At 43.0% G+C, this 18517-nt stretch overlaps 1 protein-coding gene and 1 long non-coding RNA gene across 3 annotated transcripts in view; one reads left to right on the plus strand and one right to left on the minus strand.

Annotated features, from left to right (window-relative positions):
• LOC123608865 overlaps positions 1 to 5167 on the minus strand; it is a 60382-nt gene extending 55215 nt beyond the window's left edge. For both annotated transcript variants that reach the window (XR_006717480.1, XR_006717479.1), the window contains exon 1: positions 4896 to 5167. This is a non-coding gene — a long non-coding RNA (uncharacterized LOC123608865). The remainder of the gene's footprint in view (positions 1 to 4895) is intronic.
• A 23-nt stretch (positions 5168 to 5190) lies between these two features.
• Positions 5191 to 18300, plus strand: MFSD4B (major facilitator superfamily domain containing 4B). Its single transcript, XM_045499297.1, is given in 5 exon segments — positions 5191 to 5562; positions 7173 to 7341; positions 8867 to 8983; positions 10176 to 11383; positions 11385 to 18300. Coding segments are annotated over 5 exon segments (1581 nt in total). The 5' UTR covers positions 5191 to 5511; the 3' UTR covers positions 11421 to 18300.
• Positions 18301 to 18517: the final 217 nt, after the last annotated feature.

Below are 18517 nucleotides of genomic sequence, written 5' to 3' on the forward strand. Positions count from 1 at the left end.
CAGCCTCGAGATGGAGAGGAGGGTCAGGAAAGGCTTTCTAGAGGAGGTAACACCTAAGCAGGTTCTTAAAGGTAGGGAGAGTTCTGGGACGGCTTTGGCATCGTAAGTCTACTCTCGTCCATCTCTCCCACCGATTACAACTAAAAACTCATCACAAAATACAGGCAGCAACTGCCTGAGGATTCTGAAAAGTAAAAGACTGTGAAGGAGAGGCACAACTTGAAAAAGAAACCTGCAAGGGGGATGGGTTTCGTGGCCTTTTTTTCCTTTCTCTTGTGATTTTGTCCTGAGGGGACTGTTCGGCTGCCTGAGTAGCTAAAACTCTGATGGAAACACTGTCCTCTATCCAGGGATACTGAGGAAAGGTCCTGGGAACTGAGAAAAGGTTCCCCTGTGAGTTGGAAAGTGAGGAGGGAGGGGGGAGAGGACAGAGTTACAGAAGGTGATTCCTAATTTTGTGTAGGAACCACTTTAAGTCTTAGGTTCGTTCACTGCTGAGTTGCACTTGTTTTTAGCCAAAGCAGCAAAGCAAAGGCTTTGACAACTGAGTCAAACCACAGGGCAAATCTCAGACTGACCCCTGAGTGGTACATGTTCAGGACAGACCCAGAGCAATGGAGCAGAGGCTTTGAAAACCGAACTGAGAATGAAATCCTCATCCACAGAGGGTGATACAAAACCTGTAATGTGAACTCAACCAGGTTGAAAGTCTGCTTAAACAAACATACATTCTCCAGAGGAGGATTTTAACAGGATCCAAGGGCAGCACCATGTTAACTCTCACAATGTCCACGATACGATAGAAAACAACCTGTGTAAAAATTAATGGAAGGAAACTTTGTTTAAAATGGAATCAAGGACAGTCGGTTAAGTGTCCGACCTCAACTCAGGTCATGATCTCACGGTTGGTGAATTCGAGCCCTGCATCGGGCTCTGCACTGAGCGCTCAGCCTGGAGCCTGCTTCAGATTCTGAGTCTCCCTCTCTCTCTCTGCCCCTCCCCAGCTTGTGCTCTCACTCCCTCTCTCTCTCAATAATAAATACATAAACTTAAAATAAAATAAAATAAAATAAAATAAAATAAAATAAAATAAAATAAAGAGCCAAGAGGCCAGCGGGGGGAGCTCTTTCACCCCGCCACTCATCCTTAATTGCAGATCCAACAGCAGGAGACATACCTTGCTGCATAATAAATTGGGGACTACTTCTAAATATTACCTGACTATCCTAGCAAGAAGGAAGAGAGGTTTTCCTCCTCCTCTGGCAACAGCCCTGCCAATGACAGAATGTCACAAGTCAGCCAATGAAAATCCACCATACTGTGAATTCCCGGTTTACTCCAGTGGACATTTTGTTCATAATAATTCTCCCAACTCTCCTCTTTCCTCTATGAGTGTTCCTCCCCTTTGTTCTCTGGACTTGCCAATGGTTTTGTGGTAGCTTCCTGTTCCAGACTGCAATTCTATGCTATTCACAAATAAGTCCTTTTTTTTTTTTTTTGCTGGTAAAACAACTGGCTGTTTTAGTTTGTTTTTTTGTTTGTTTTTTTCAACGTTTATTTATTTTTGGGACAGAGAGAGACAGAGCATGAACGGGGGAGGGGCAGAGAGAGAGGGAGACACAGAATCGGAAACAGGCTCCAGGCTCTGAGCCATCAGCCCAGAGCCCGACGCGGGGCTCGAACTCACGGACCGCGAGATCGTGACCTGGCTGAAGTCGGACGCTTAACCGACTGCGCCACCCAGGCGCCCCATGGCTGCTTTAGTTTTAAGGTTAACACCTGTCACACAAAAAACCAGGAAGCTGTGGCCAAATCCTTGGGGAAAAGACAATCACCATAACAACCCCCCAAGATAACACAGGTGTTGGAGTTTTCAGACAAAGACTCTAAAGCAGCTATTACATGTTGCAGGAGGTAAAGATAAACACACGTGATACAAATGTAAAGACATTTTCAGCAGAGAAAGTATAAAAAAGAACTGAGTGGAAATTTTGAACTGAAAAGTACAGAATGTGAAAGAAACAAATTCACTAGATGGGTACAATATCAGAATGGAGATGATGGAAGAAAGCAGCAGTGAACTTGAAGATAGAGAAGTCAACAGAAATTATCTAAACTGAAGAGAAGGGGATAAAAAGCCTGGAAAAAAAAAAACACAACACAGGAGCATCAGAGACCTATGCAACAACATCAAAAGGTCTAACGTACAAGTCTTTCGAGTCCCAGAAAGACAGGTGAAGGAGGCTGAGAAAAAATCATGTGAAAAAGTAATGGCTAGAAACTTCCCAAATTTGGTAAAGGGCGTATCTACAGATTCCAGAAATTTGGTGGACTCCAACACTTAAATTCAAAGACAATCAGGCCTAGATCTCTCAAAATCAAACTACTGAAAGACAGCGATAAAGAAAAAATCTTGAAAGCAGCCAGAGAAAAATGAAACAGTACATAAAGAGCAAAGATCAAATGACTGCAGAGCTCAGGGTAGCCGGAAGACACTGGAACAACACCTCTAGGTGTGGAAAGTAAAGTACAAGAATCAGAAGCCTATATCCAGTGAAAACATTTTCAGTAATGAAGGTGAAATACAGACATTCCTAGATGAAGGAAAACTTAAAAAGCTGCTGTCAGTAGACCTGCCCTAAAAAACGCTGAGGATGAAGGGAAAGGATACCCAGAAGGAAATGTGGATGTTTAGGAATGAAGGAGGAGCAGCAGCAAATCTAACTATCTAGGTTAATATAAAAATCCTTATTTTTTTTATATTAATTTTTTTTTTTTTAAAGTAGGTTTCACACCCAGCGTGGAGCCCAATGCCGGGCTGCAAGTCACAGATTGAGAACTGAGCTGAGATCAGGAGTCAGACACTTAACCAGCTGAGCCACCCAGGTGCCTCTCTCTTAAATTCTTTAAAATAAGTATGATTATTGAGAAGACAAGCAGGAATAAGGCAGATGCTTTTAGTTACAGGAGACTAAGGTGCTGTAACAAAAATTCAGTGATTTTAAAAAACAGGTTTTTTCTCTCATATCACAGAGGGAGGCATTGTCTCTGGCCTTTCTGCTCACATTCTATTGGCATCCTAACTACAAATTCAGCTGGGAGATGTAGTGGAGCTGGGCGAGTCACACACTGGGTTATAGCTTCGTTACTTAGGAACGAAGGATTTTGATGCATAGCTAGCAGCCTCTCCTGCAGCAGGTGAAAGAGGAAGGCATTTTGGACAAGAGGGGACAATATGATCAAAGGTATGGAAGAGAGAAAAAACATGTAAAGAGCTAATAGCAATTTTGATGCTGTTGGAATGTAAATAATGCGATAAAGCTAGAGAGGTGGGTTGCGGCAGAGGAAGATGGATTTTATTCTTGAGGAGTTGAAGGGTTTTATACCGCAGATTTTCATTTCACTGAACTACTCAGGGGTGAAAGATGGGAGAACAGAAGACTAGCGGAGAGAAACCTAATTAGGAGCTTAGGGGGATAGTTTTGGTGAGAAGTGATCAAGTTTTAAAAGTAGGCTGTGATTGGGGCCCCTGGGTGGCTCAGTCCGTTGGGCGTCCGACTTCGGCTCAGGTCACGATCTCGCGGTCCGTGGGTTCGAGCCCCGCGTCGGGCTCCGGGCCGATGGCTCAGAGCCTGGAGCCTGCCTCTGATTCTGTGTCTCCCTCTCTCTCTGCCCCTCCCCTGTTCATGCTCTGTCTCTCTCTGTCTCAAAAATAAATAAAAACGTTAAAAAAAAATAAAAGTAGGCTGTGATCATAGCATAGTTTTAGAAATATCTGTGGAAATAAAACTGGCAGGACTTGGAGATAAACCGAGGAGAAAGAAGGAAGCAGCAAGGCAGGATCTCACATTCCTTACAAAGATGGCCAGGCGGCTGGCGGTATCAGCATGGAGTATCCCAGAGCAGGAGCAGATTTCTTTAGGAAAAGGAGGAGTTCGGTTTCAGGTGATAAAGATAAAATACTGTGAAGCTTGAATTCCTACAGAATATATTAAATCTCAGTGAGTTGAAGCATGGAGCTCAAGACCAAACTCCTCTGGATGGCGTACAAGACCCTCGGTAATGTGCACCTAACCTACCTCTTCTATCATCGTCTATTCTCTTTAATACGCATACCTTTTGCTTCAACCACATCAAACTCTTCTCAGAGGCCTTCCCGGACTCTGCAATCTAAAACAGGTTTCCTTAAATCACAGCATCTGTACTTTGAGGTAAATTGGGAAGGGCTTAATGACCAAATGGATGGGGCTGGAGAGTTGGGTTGGAAGGGAAATGATGAGGAGGCTCAGGTTTGTAGTCTGGGAGCCTAAGTGGGTAAAAGAAACCAGGTGCAAAGGAACATTTCCAATAGACAATAAAGAACAATATTTACGCGTTTTGAGGCTGTGGTCCGGTCAAAGGGCAAAAGGAATCAAAAAGCTGGAATCGGATAAAGACAAGGCCTTTCCTCCTCGGCGGCATACCTTTTACTCAGGGATCCTGAAAACCCACGTCCTGCTCCGCTTTCTTACAACAACGGTATTCTTCGCAGGGATTGAAGCCAGAGTGTGCTTGAAACCTCGGCTTTGGGTCCAGATTTCTCTTGAGCTATTGTTACACTGTGTATGTACAGTCCCTTATTCGCTGACTGACCTTGGGCAGGTTTCTACTTATTCTCTATGACTTAATTCTCTTCTGTGTAAAACGAGGGTAACATGGAATTTGGAGTGTTGTTATGAGCGTTAATTGAGATGATACCCGTGAACACTTCCATGAGGTTCAACAAATGCTGTGGAGTGACAGATGGACGACATAGTTCAAAGGCACGAGGGCAGCAATTCTAGGGAGCTAAGACACAGACCTCCGGGCTTCCTTTGCCCAGCGAGGAGACCCAGGGAGCGGTCGCAAAGCCATACCTTGCAAACCTCGGTCCGCATTTCCTCGGGACAGTGTGGCCGCGTCTTTCCTCACGATCGATCGGGTTCCAGGCTGCAGCTTCAGCTCACTCCGCCACGCGGCGCCCGCTCGCGGGGCCTCTGTGGGCTCAGCTGTGTGTGATGCCCGGGCCCTAGGGCGAAGTCCGGTCTCCCAGGCAACCACATAAACTTCCGGTTTGAGGCAGGCTGGGGTTGGCGAGAGGCCACATTTCCGCCACGTGACCCACCCCCCCCCCCACCCCCCCCCGCCAGGCACCTTGAGGGCTGAAGGGCGCGCGTCGCGGGCCTGCAACCTCCGGCTAGTTCCGAAGTTGGACTTCCCGGCCCTGAAGGGGGCCGGGAAGGTGGGGAGGTGGCGCCAGCGGGGACGGCCGGGCCTGGAGGGGCGGGGCCCTGGCTCAGCTCCCAGTTCCCGAGGCTCGGCTGAGAAGCCGGCCGGCAGCAGGACTGCTTCTCCCGAGCCGCCGAGCTGGACCTGGAGCTGGAACTCCGCGGGGCCGGGGCCCCGGGTGCCGGGCAGCGGCTCCTCCAGGCCGAGGCCGCGGCGGAGAATGAGGCGGTGGCGGGTTCCCGGCGGAGCCGCCGGGCGGGAAGCATGCTGCGCTGGTTCATCACCGTGATCCTGTGTGCCGCCTTCCTGGGTCTGGTGAGAGCGGGGGCTGGAATCCTCCCAGGCCGGGGGCGTGAGCAGGCGTCCTGCAGAGAACGCGGTCTTCCGAGTTCGAGTCTCGCCTCTGCCTCTTGCAAACTGTGCGACCTTGGGCGCATGCATCTGCCCCCAGACTTAGTTTCCTAATCCGAAAAATGGGCACAGTTCTAATCTTGGAGGGTTATTGTCAAGTGATTTTCCTAATATATTTTCCAGCTCCAGCCAACCGTCCTCCCTCTCCTACGTGGGGTGGGGAGCTGCAAGGGGGTTTGCCAGGTTTATAGCCCCTGCCCCTCGCGCCCACGCAGACCCCATATTATTACACAAAGCTGCTTTTCTGGGATTTCTTCTTCCTCGTCTGACAAAATATAGCCACCTCCTTATTTTTGCAGATGGGGAAATAGACCCAGAGAGGGAAAATGCCTTTTCCAGACCACACAGCTGGCTTTAAGTGGTAGAGCCAGGAATAATATGTCTCTTACTCTGCCCACAATCTTATGTAAAACAAACCCGTAGATCCTTCGGTGTTTTTCTTACAGTAAACTGCAAGGCCAGAAGGTCTTTTGACCAACCCCTTGACCTTCCAGCCGTTACCTTATTTCTGGACCTCTCCGTCTCGTCACTTGTCTGGAACATTGGGATCTTGGGGATTTGGTAGGGTGAGTTCTCTGAGGAGAGTCGCTTCTGGTCATTTAGGGTCTTTCTCTGGAGTCACAACGGATTCTTAGAATGTTTCGATGTGGAAAAAGGAGAAATCATTGCGGACGCTTGGGGAGTCCTCACCTTGCGCCAGGTCCTGTTTTAAGTGCTTGACAGGCGGGAAGTAATTTGATTGGAGATGAAGCTCAGCCTTCCCTCCATATACCAGGCGCTCACTCTGCCCTTAGTCTGGGACTGCTCTGGCTGGGGCAAGAGGCACACCCAAGTTTTAGAGCAGAGCAGTCCAATTAGAATCAATTAATCTTGAAGCCTAGACCGATAGAAACATTTTTTTTATGTGTCCAGCAACTATCCTCTGATGGCTTGGGGCTTTCTTTGAAGAAAAATGTAGACTCAGAAACATTTAAATTGCTTATCTCCTGCGGATGTTGTATGTGTCAGAGGAAGGACCCCCAAGTGCGTCCAGAAATATTGCTCTGTTTTAACAACATCAAAAAAACAGGAACAATATTACAATATGTCTTGATAATTAAATTTTTTAACCTCTAAGTTCCTATTATTTGTATATAATCTAGTATATTGAAATGCCAAGACAAAAATTATTTTAATGTTACATTTTACCGTTGGTACAACAGAGTCTTTTGTGGTATTGTTCGAAAAGGAAACAAAACTGCAGCAAAGAGCCAAAAAAATTAAATATATATTTTTTTTAAACTTGAGAGTTGTCAAAACTAGAAAACCAGTAGGATTTGACACACCAGATACAGGGAGCCTGAAGCTCCAGTATACTAGTACTGTTGTCCTGAAATTTTCCTGGCTGTAAGACTTAAAATATTCCCCTACGTTACATTGAAATCCCCTCCTGTCTTTTTGATAGGGAAGAAAGCTACCACGTAGACATTATTTTAATGGCTGCAAGTAAGAGATTTCGTCTTTTTAAATTTTAGGGAATGAGTGTTGCCATACTGGGACCCACATTTCAAGATCTGGCAACAAATGTGAACCGCAATATTAGCAGTCTTTCTCTGATTTTTGTGGGCCGTGCCTTTGGCTATTTGAGTGGCTCTGTGATTGGCGGAGTTCTTCTTGACGCCATGAATCATTTTCTACTCTTGGGTAAGTACAACACCAATTGTAGCTCTTTGCAACTTTTGTAGAATTCACAGTTTGTTTTAAAACATGAAATATACTAGCTTGCAGAGTGGTTGACGACTCAAATGGGTGGTATACAGGCATGCCTGTTTTCATCTTTGCAGTTATAGGGAATCTGTGCTGGGCCCGCTGTGGAAATTTAGTTTAGCCCCAGGGTGTGCTACCCGTCCTTCGCCTTCCTGACCATCACTGTAATTTAGGCACCACCCCTGGATCCACCAGCCAACATACCAGTTGTCCAAAGATCTTGGCTTGTCAGGGCTTAGGGCAGATCTCCTAGGGCCACCGTAGGTCAGAATGAATTCCTTGACCCTGCCCAGCCAGGCTAGACCCTGGACTGAGCATGAAGGTGGGAGGGAACGGTGGGTGAAATGACACAGGGTAAATTTTTGTCCCTGCCGCCCCATGTTAATGGTGACTCCAGACCTCTCTACCCCACCCTCAGAATAGATGGCAAAGCTTTTAACTTACTCTTTTTGAATAAATAGATATGTTTAAAGTTTATTTTTTGAGAGAGAAAGAGCACGAGCGGGGGAAGGGCAGAGGGACAGGGGGACAGGATCTCAAGCAGGCTCTGCACTGTCAGCACAGAGCCAGTGCAGGGCTCGAACCCACAAACTGTGAGATCATGACCTGAGCCAAAATCAAGAGTCAGATGCTTATCTGACTGAGCCATTCAGGCGCCCCTGAATAAATAGATATGTTTAAAGAAAATCTGGATTGGGGCACCTTGGTGGCTTAGTCAGTTGGGCATCCGACTTTAACTCAGGTCATGATCTCATGGTTTGTGGGTTCGAGCCCTGCGTTGGGCTCTGTGCTGACAGCTCAGAGCCTGGAGCTTGCTTCAAATTCTGTGTGTGTGTGTGTGTGTGTGTGTGTGTGTGTGTGTGTGTGTGTGTCTGCCCCTCCCCTGCTTGCGTTCTCTCTCTCTCTCTCTCTCTCTCTTTCAAAAATAAATAAAATTAAATTTAAAAATTTGGATTAATGGGATAAAACTGCTTTGGAAGTAAGGAGAATAATTTACTGTTATTGATGAATAAATGAATAACCACTCAGATTTCCAAAGTGGGTTGAGAACACATATCTGTGTGGTATTTCCCTCCCTATTCCCTACCTAATTATTTAATACACTTCTACAACAAACTATAGTAATTGCATCTTATTTTTCTCTTTTTAATTTCTTACCTCCTATCTAAAAATCCCTCTAGGTTCTTTTGAGCTGTCTGGTTTGCTATAAAACTTTGCCTTATGGTATCTAATTTGATTATTAGCGTTGCTAGAAATGAACTCCTGTTAGGACAACTTAGATTTTATAGTCCATAAAGATTATGGAAGCTTGTAAAGGAAATAACCATTTGTAGATGCTGAACCTCTCATCCACTTACTATTACTTAATTGTAATTTCACCTACTTCTATTTATAGTTTTTATGATGTTGACTTGATTCACGAATATTGTTTTTTATAGCTGACTTTTACCTTTCTTCTCAGGGATGTCAATGTTGGCCACGACAGTTGGTCTCTATCTTGTTCCATTCTGTAAGACAGCGGGATTACTGATTGTCATGATGTCCATCTTTGGTGTTTCAATTGGCATTCTGGATACAGGTCAGTGAGCCCTTCAGTGTCCTCTCTGGGAGTGGGGACTTCCTATTAGAAAAAGTAGAATGGATGACATCAAATGGTTATTTGCAGTGTAAAATGACACCAGCCTACTGAATTGCTCCTGGGGTCACCCAGTCAGAACCACCCTTTTGGCAACTACTCTTAGTACCTGTTTTTGAGCAGCCAACCATGGAGTGAATTTAAAGAACTTTGTTCAGTGAGGGATTATTGCTTTATGGTATCCAAACAGGAAAGGGTCCGCCACGTGGGTAACTATGGTGCAGGTGAAGGGGTTTTCATTTTGGGATAGAATTTGATCAGTGTAGTGTGGGAGGAATTGATGGGTTACTAGGTTGAACCAGCTGGCTGAGGAATCCTAGAAGTGGCTATCCAGTTTTAAAAAGCACTCTGCCTTTCTGAGAAACCTGTGCTCTGTATTATTTTCCTGCTCTTTTGTTTACTCTCAAAACCTCCTGCCTTCTTGCAGGAGATCCTCTCCATGGGTCTTGGTATCTTTTAAAAACCTACTAAATAATATGCTTGGCATTTTTGTTTACCCCTAAAAGCAACTCTTATCCCTTGCTCTACTGTTACTTAATAGATCGGGGATGTTTTGTACTTTAGGCTTCGTTTGGTTTAAAAAAAAAAAAAACAACAGAAAGAAAACCCAAGACTTGATGCTTCTTGCCTTTCACCTTGTAGAGGAGGTATCCTTGTTACCTGTCATGGGCACAGCAGAACTCTATAGTGTTCAGGTTTCTGAACACGTGTTTTGCATCTGTTATATACATGAATCATTTCCCTCAACTGGCTGCTTGGTAATTTGACCAGTATCTGGTGATCATATATACTTAAAATGTTTATAAGTAAATATCCACCCTTGCTCTGCCATCCTGGTATTAGAACTGTGTTATAAAAAGCCTTGGGCTAATGTCCCTAGCTCTAGGAGGGAGTGGTTTACTAGCTTGAGGAATCCATTTGTGAGTATGTGATGTTACACTGCTTCCAGTTCTCTGGTGGTGGGAGGTTAGAGTGCCTTAATCACAGAATTGAGTGAGTTGTAACATCTGATCATTTAGAATGTTATATAATCCTAGTGCCACATAAAGTAGGCTCTTCCTCTTTCTGATAGTAATGAAACGGGTTTTTGCCAAGTTTCTGTGATTAAATCATTTTCCTCATCTTTCATTGGTAGGTGGTAACGTCCTAATCTTGGCCATATGGGGGGACAGAGGAGCCCCACATATGCAGGCCTTACACTTCAGTTTTGCCTTGGGTGCCTTCTTGGCTCCACTACTGGCTAAACTGGCATTGGGCACGACGGGGTCTGCTGACAACCACACAGAAGCTGACTCTCACAGTTCTCTCAACCAGTCGTCTGAAGCTGACTCAGAATCTCTACTTGGAGTACCTGACAATCTGAATTTACTGTGGGCTTACGCTGTTATCGGTACCTACATTTTTGTAGTTTCTGTCTTTTTTTTGGCTCTGTTTTTGAAGAAAAGCTCAAGGCAGGAAAAAACCAAAGCATCAGCTCAGAGGTCTCGGAGAGCGAAATATCACAACGCCCTTCTGTGTCTACTTTTTCTGTTCTTCTTTTTTTATGTGGGGGCCGAGGTAACCTATGGCTCTTACGTTTTCTCGTTCGCGACCACCCATGCCGGCATGAAGGAGAGTGAAGCAGCTGGGTTGAACTCCATCTTCTGGGGGACCTTTGCAGCTTGCAGGGGCCTGGCAATCTTCTTTGCTACGTGTTTACAACCTGGAACCATGATTGTGTTAAGCAACATCGGCAGCCTGGGGTCATCTTTACTGCTGGTGCTTTTCGACAAGAGCCCAGTTTGTCTCTGGATAGCAACGTCAGTGTATGGGGCCTCGATGGCAACCACGTTTCCCAGCGGTGTTTCTTGGATTGAGCAATACACCACTATCCATGGGAAATCCGCAGCTTTTTTTGTAGTTGGTGCTGCCCTGGGAGAAATGGCTATTCCTGCGGTAATTGGAATTCTTCAAGGAGAATACCCTGATTTGCCTGTAGTTTTGTATACCTCTTTGGGGGCATCGATAGCCACTGCTGTTTTATTTCCTGTGCTCTATAAACTCGCCACCTCACCTCTCGATCAACAGCGGAAAGAACACAGAAAAAGCGAGGACCAGAAAGCTTTGCTTTCCAGTTCTGAGCTAAATGACTACGAGGAAGACAATGAAGAAGAAGATGCAGAAAAGTGGAACGAAATGGATTTTGAAGTGATTGAAATGAATGATACAATGAGGAATTCCGTAATAGAGACATCTAGAAATATTCTGATGGAGCCCTTAGCTGAAGTCTCCAGTCACTCCCACTCCAGTGCAGTGGTGTTGGAGTCCTCTCCAGTTAATACTGGCAAGTCCCCTGTGAATCACCTTGCAAGAAACCAGACTAAAAGGGACTAACACCTAGAGAAGATGGATTATTTACTGACCTCCTTGAATAGTCTCCAGTTCTAAAGAAGCCAGTCAGAGCAGAGCCTTAACAGATTTTCAGCATGCTTTGGGGAATCAAAATTTCTAGCTCAGAGTACATTTAGCAAATGCTAAAAAAGTTTTGGGAGGTTCTGTGATTCCCAGAGTTTTCCATAAAGAACAAATGGTCTCATACAGCAGGATCTTGTTGTGAGGCTAGCGTTTGGCACGTGGCTGAGTCAGTAATGTTTTATGGTCTCCATCCCTCAGAGCGTGCAAAGAAGGTGTTTGTTGTTGAGAGGTTGGGTGCCATTCTAAATAGTGTGTGAAACCGTCTAGCAGTTGAATCGATGAGCCGAACAAATGATCAGTCATCAGTATTCTGCCAGGGAAGTTGACGAGTGTCGTTTCATAAAAGAGCAACTTTGCAAGTGGACAGGGATTTTTTTCATTGCTTTGCCCTCTCTGTAGTAGTGCACCAGAAAACGCTAATCCTCATTTGATTTCTGATTTCTGATTTCTATGAAGAGAACACAGAACAGGACCCGAGAGACCTGGCTTCAAACCTTGACTGCTGCTTCCTACTTATCTGGTCCTGCACTCAGTCACTTAACTTACGCAGGCCTCATTTATCTTCTCTCCTGACTTGTGATTCCAAAAGTGAAACTGAGGTGGTTTTCAAACTAGGAATCCATAAGTTTTTTTATTTAAAGTATATGCAAGGGGAAGAAAAAAAAAACGTTTGTGCAAGATGTCTGTAAGAAATTAATATAAGTGCCATCCATTCTTCCTTTCAAATGAGAAATGAAGCAAAGTTGATAGTTTTAAGCATAGTACCAATTGTGAATACATGTCAGTTTAAGAGACTCCATGTTTAATAATGATTTGCAAAACACATTTTTAGTATTTCATCCATTCTAAGATGCACCTTTTTTCCACATTTATTTTCACATTTTTAACATCTCTGAAATCAGACTTTGTCTTACAGTCAGTAGTCTCTTAACACTGACAAAATTTAACTGATGGTTGTCCATGTACATATACGAAGTAATGTGGCATGTTACAATCAGTGTCTTAAACAGTAATCCATTCAGTTATGGAGATTTTACTATTTTTACAGATATTTTAAAGAGAAAAGTTATTTTTATATGCTGACTTTCTTGATGTTCAAGCAGGATTTGGAGGTGCGATGTTCCGACTTGAAAAGCTGTTTCTTCAGAGTTACTATGTTAGTACAGCTGTGGACAGTGTCTACCTTAGCAACAGGCTCTGAGTCTGAGCCTTGCATTTCCAGGACTCGCATTTCCAGTGTCTAACTGAGCCTTGCATTTCCAGGACTCGCTCCTCGTTGAGTCTGGCTGGTAATCACATTGTTAACACTGTAAACTAGGCTGCTAGTTTGATTTACAAAGAGGCACAGTCTTTTCCAGTGTTGGGAATATTTGTATCACCCATCTAGGGCTCTTCCTTTCTGAGTTTGAAACATCTGGGAAACCAAAATAATGAGTAGAAAGTGGCTTGGTAGCTTAGGGGTCCAGGGATCACAAAGGGTACTTCATAGGAGCGTGGCAAATGACTAGCACTGATGATAGTTTTTGTTAGTTTTATGGTGAATAACAGTTAATTTCTACTCGATTGCGGTATGTTTGCTTTCTCTTATCTCATTTCTATAATTTTGCCTTTGTTTTTTCCTAAGCAAAATACGGTATCTTTCTTAACCACTGCCCACTCACCTTCTCTACCTGCTGCGATAGTCGTTTATGTTTAATAATCTAGCACTTTTGGAGAAGGCTGGTGGAGAAATGTACAGTAAAACGCCTATTCTTGCTCTTTTTATATTGTACTTCTAGCTAGAACTTGGAGACCACCACTGCTGCATTTAGTGTGTTTTCTCAGGTTGGTGGAATTTAGGCTGTTGCTACTGTTTGGCAGCCAGGAGGCTTGCTGGAACAGGGATTCTGTCTGCAGCATCTACATTTAAGGGGTAGAAGATGCAGCTCGGGGAGAGAAGGATGATAATAAGAACATGGTGGCAAATTTGGAAATCCAAACTGGAAAATCCACTAGAGTTCCACAAACCAAAATGTGAATGGCCATGTGAGATTATAGGCATTGTGAAAGTTTGATGGTGTATTTCCATATTGGAAGGATAAGACTTAGTACAATTCCAAGAATTAGCATTCATCCTAAGCAGTTCTTAGGTAAGTGTCTGTTGATCTGTGCGTAACCAGGAGTGAAGCTCTCTCTTGCTGAAGAGCAGATTTAGCAGTTTGGACATTTATTATCTCACAGTTTCTTGGGTCAGGAATTTGGGCATGACTTCCCCGGATCCTCTGCTCAGGGTCTCGTGGGGCTGCGGTCAAGTCGTTGGGTAGGGCTGTGCTCCTTTCTGGAGCATCGGGTTCTCTTCCAGGGCTATGTGTGCGATGGTTGACAATCCTCAGTTCCTTGCTGTGGTAGGCTGAGGTCCCTGTTATTTTTCTGTCAGCCAGCACCGGTACCAATTCCCAGAACCTCCCACGGGTTTTTTTGTTTTTTTTTTTTTTTTTTGCCAACCAGGCCTCTGTAGATCCTCTCACAACATGGCAGCCTATTTCTTCAAAGCCAGCAGGAGAATCTCTCACCTGAGTCCACTCTGCTGGAATCTTCTATAACATAATCACAGGAGTGACCTCCCGTCACCTTTGCCATCTGCGCTTGGCGGGAAGCAAGTCATAAATTCTACCCAAACTCCAGGGGAGAGGCTAATACAGAGATGTGACTCATAGGGGGTCGCCTTAGAGTGTGTTTGCTATGCTCTGGTACCTATAGAACCAAGGTTTAAGAGAACTAAAAAGTTTGAGCTGGGGAAAAGAAACCCTCAGAAGTCATTGAAAGTGATATAGGTACCAAACCGAGTGAACTAATGTGGGGATGGAAGGCTCCCCATAGGCCAGGCCAACAAACCTGATAGGGGAGAATCTCTTTGTTTGTGGGGCACTGGATAGGCTAACTCCGAGTTACGCCTTTTTTTCCCTTGACATTTTATTTTATGTCCTTTACCACTATGCTTTTAGCCTGTTCAAATGCAGCTTACTATGAGGGAAATAGGTAAATTTCAGTTTAATTGTATTTTCATAGTAAAGTCCAAGAAGACGTTGAGAGCATTTTTCAATTACTCTTCTTTTTTAAAGAAAAATTGTTTTTAAAAATCAGTTTTTATAAATTTTTTTAATGTTTATTTTTGAGAGACACAGACAGAATGTGAATGGGTTAGGGGCAGAGAGAGAGGGAGACACAGAATCCGAAGCAGGCTCCAGGCTCCGAGCTGTCAGCACAGAGCCCAACACGGGGCTCGAACTCACTAGCGTGAGATCATGACCTGAGCTGAAGTCAGACGCTCAACTGACTGAGCCACCCAGGTGCCCCTAAAAATCAGTTTTTATTATATAAAAGTAATGAGGGTCAAGTATAAGTAATTTATACGAAGAAGGTCATGCTGGAAGATTAGGGAAGTACATAAAAATGTAAGGGACAAGTGTAAGTAATTTATATAGTTTTTATTTACTTTATTTTTTAAAAGTAATCTCTGTGCCCAACGTGGGGCTGGGACTTAGGACTCTGCGATCAAGAGTCTTATGTTCTACTGACTGCACCAGCCAGGCCTGTATAAGTAATTTATAATTTTAAACACCTAAAAAAAGTTCTTAATTTCTCATCAATGTAATTTCCTGGGTAAAGAGGTTAAAAGAGAATTTCCTCCTACCAGATAAAGTTTCAGAAACAACTTGAATTTTGTGTCCAGAGTACATGGACACTATAGTTGACGGACTGGTTGTTAGTTTGAAGACTTGTAACTTATATATATATATAAAAATAAATAAAACCATAGCAACGTATCACTCAGTCTTGCCACTTAAAAGTTATCACTAAAATCGAGCTTGAAGTTCTTAATGGAAGAACATCTGTTCTCCTGGGATACCCTGTGTCTGTGTGTGTTAAGGGACAGTTGTTTTGTTCACAGTGCTGTGAATGTGTGTGTGTTTGCATATGTGAACTCACAGATATCATGTGGGTTTGATATTTTCCTATACTCGGGGGGTGCAGTGGGGGTAGAGGTGGCAGAGAAGGGATACAAAAAAGCTTGAGGTATGATTCCAAGTTTGTTAGAGATGTTCCTTTTTTTTTTTTTTTTTTTTTTTTTTGGAGAGCATGAAGGGGAGAGAATCTTAAGCAGGCTCCGTGCTCGGCACAGAGCCTGATCCCACAACCCTGGGATCGTGACCTGAGCCAAAATCAAGAGTCAGACACTCAACTGGCTGAGCCACCCAGGTGCCCAGAAACGTTCCTTTTTTTAACTGAAATTTTTATCGTGATTATTACAGATTTTCATGCAGTTGTACATAGTGGCTCTTTGTTTTTTGTTTTCAAATTTCCTGAGTGAGGAATCCTTTTCTCAGTCTGCAAGGGTAGAGCACTAGACTAGCACTTCTCAAACTGTAATGTGCATTTGAGTTGCTTGTTAAAATGCAGATTCAAATTCAGTACTGCCTGGGATAGGGGCTGAGAGTCTACGTTTCTAACAAACTCTTAGGAGATAGGGAGCTATTGGCCTGGGGACCGACCACTTTGGGTTGCAAGATTCACTTTTTGGGAATGTCAAATTCTTTACTGCGTTGGGGAATTCAGTTTGTTTTTGTTTTAGCTTCTCTAAATCTGACCTTAAATCTGTAGGAGTCTATAGTCCCCATGTACTCCCTCCTCTTTCTTACACACACACTCTCTAGGACTCTGTTCTGAATTCTCTCCAGTCCTCTCCGTTTACTGTATTCACTGTTGAATATTTATTCCTTATGTCTGTTGAATGCCTCCTATTTGGCAGTCTCTGGGGGAGATGCTATGTGTACACGGGTGAGAAGATGAGGAGGTTTCTCCCTCCGTGGAACTTGGCCTCTAGGGCAGTACTGTCCAGTAGAGTTTTCCATAATGATGAGAACGTTTTACATCTGCGCTGCCCAGTAGCCACTGGCCACATTTGGTGAATTGAGCCCTTGAAATATGGCACGTAAGACATAGAAAGTGAATTTTTAATTTAAATATCTACATTAGCTGGTGGCTTCCATATTTGATAACGCAGGTATAGTGGGAGAAACAAGTGGGAGAAACATCACACAAGATGTTTCCAGGAAGATTTTATTTTCTGCTATATTAGAAATTAACAACTATTTGGGGTCAGAAAAGTTGTCATAGATACCTTCTCAAACGGCATAATGTAAGTTATCATGGCACTTAAGAAAGGCCTGGTTTTAATGGGTTATAGTGGTAGACAGTGGTGTTCAGTGATCTAAAAGAGGTTTATCTTTCCATGTGTGTTAAGGAAGCAAACCCAGGCTGGGTCATGTTGGTGGCCAGGAGGATTTAAGCTCCTCCCACTGAATGCATTTGAGCTAAGTTGAACTTGACTTGGATTTTTATTTAGCTATAAATAGTTTCATATTTAATAAGTTCTAAAGTTTCATAACATTGAATTTTGGCAGAGATAATTTTTCTATATATTCCAGCATTTTTTGGGTAATTGTCTTAACTCTGTGTTCTCATGTCCTCGATTTCTGCCTTTTTATTTCTTTTAATTCTTGCAGAGAAGATCCCTTAGTTTCTTACACTGTGGCTGTTAATTCTCATATATTGTCTTTCTTTTGGCTTGTATTTTTAATTGCAGAATGCCTTTCATGTCTGGTCTCTAAGTTTATGGCAAATTGCCTTTGATGTGTTTATATATATTAATAAAAAACGTTGAAGTTATCAGATGACATGACTGACTTAAGGCATTTTAGCCTCTGAACAATTTGTTGAGATTATAGGGTGCTTTTTAAAAGAGTTATTTTTAGTTAAGTAGTTCACATTATTGTGCAACCATCACTACCATCATTCACAAAACTGAAACTCTGTAACCCATTAAATGCTCTAACTCCCTATTCCACCCTCCTCCCAGCCCTGAAAACGATCATTCTATTTTCTATCTCTACAAATTTCACTACTCTACACACCTCATATATGCATCACACAGTATTTGTCTCTAAGTGCCTCATAAATGGCATCATACAATATTTGTCCTTTTATGGCTTGCTTATTTCACTTAGCATAATGTCTTCAGGTTTCATCCATGTTGTAGCACGTGTGAGAATTTCCTTTGTAAGGCTAAGGGATAGTCTTTTGAGTGCACATTTTGTTTATCCGTGTATCTATTATATAGACTCTGGGAATTGTGAATAATGGCAATTGTGAATAATGCTGCTATGGAAATTGATGTACAAACATCTGTTTGAATTTCTGCTTGTAATTCTTTTGGGTGTCCCCACAAGTGTGATTGCTGGATTATATGGTAGTTCTGTTTTTGATTTTTTTGGGTGCTTTCATTATTTGGCTTAGATATCTGTTTTTTCAGAAGAAACCAACTATAGGAAAGAGGATAGAGAAACCCATGCTTTTGTTAGCACGGTTTCAAACTCTAGGCAGACTTCTAGCCCGTTATAATCAAGTTAGTATCACCCACATCCTGAGTAGATGGAAGATTCTATCAGACATCTACCTCAAAGTTTTGTTATCTCTACTTCAGAATTTTTTTTTTAATTTTTTATTCAGTCATTGAGTAAGTGTTTGAGAGCTTCTTTGTTTGAAATCCTGCCTGAAATGAAACCAAACCTGGACCTTTTGGAGGTTGCCCTTCTAGACAGATTTTCACTAGTTTTGATTTGGGGGGCTTGAAGTGGTAGGGATGACCTTGTAAATTGAGTACCTCTGTATTTAAGACTGCTCACTACTTACATGGCTTTGTACAATGTAAAGCTTATTTGAATAAAATATTGATATAAATAAATGGTAATGTTGGCTTCAGATAAGATTGGTGTTTCATTTCACGGATGCTTAAAAATGAATTTGGCATTTCCAGAGATTAGTCAAGAATATTGCCAGACTTCAGATTGTGAGTGCTCCAAAACGTATACGGTAGTCGTATTGAGTTCCTAAAATGTGAGTAGTATGTATTTTTTCACTTCACGTAGATATTTTAGAAATGACACCTAACATCTTTTGATAATGTCTAACATTTCTGGCCCT

This window comes from Leopardus geoffroyi, chromosome B2 (assembly GCF_018350155.1).
Source record: "Leopardus geoffroyi isolate Oge1 chromosome B2, O.geoffroyi_Oge1_pat1.0, whole genome shotgun sequence".
NCBI classification, from domain to species: Eukaryota; Metazoa; Chordata; class Mammalia; order Carnivora; family Felidae; genus Leopardus; species Leopardus geoffroyi.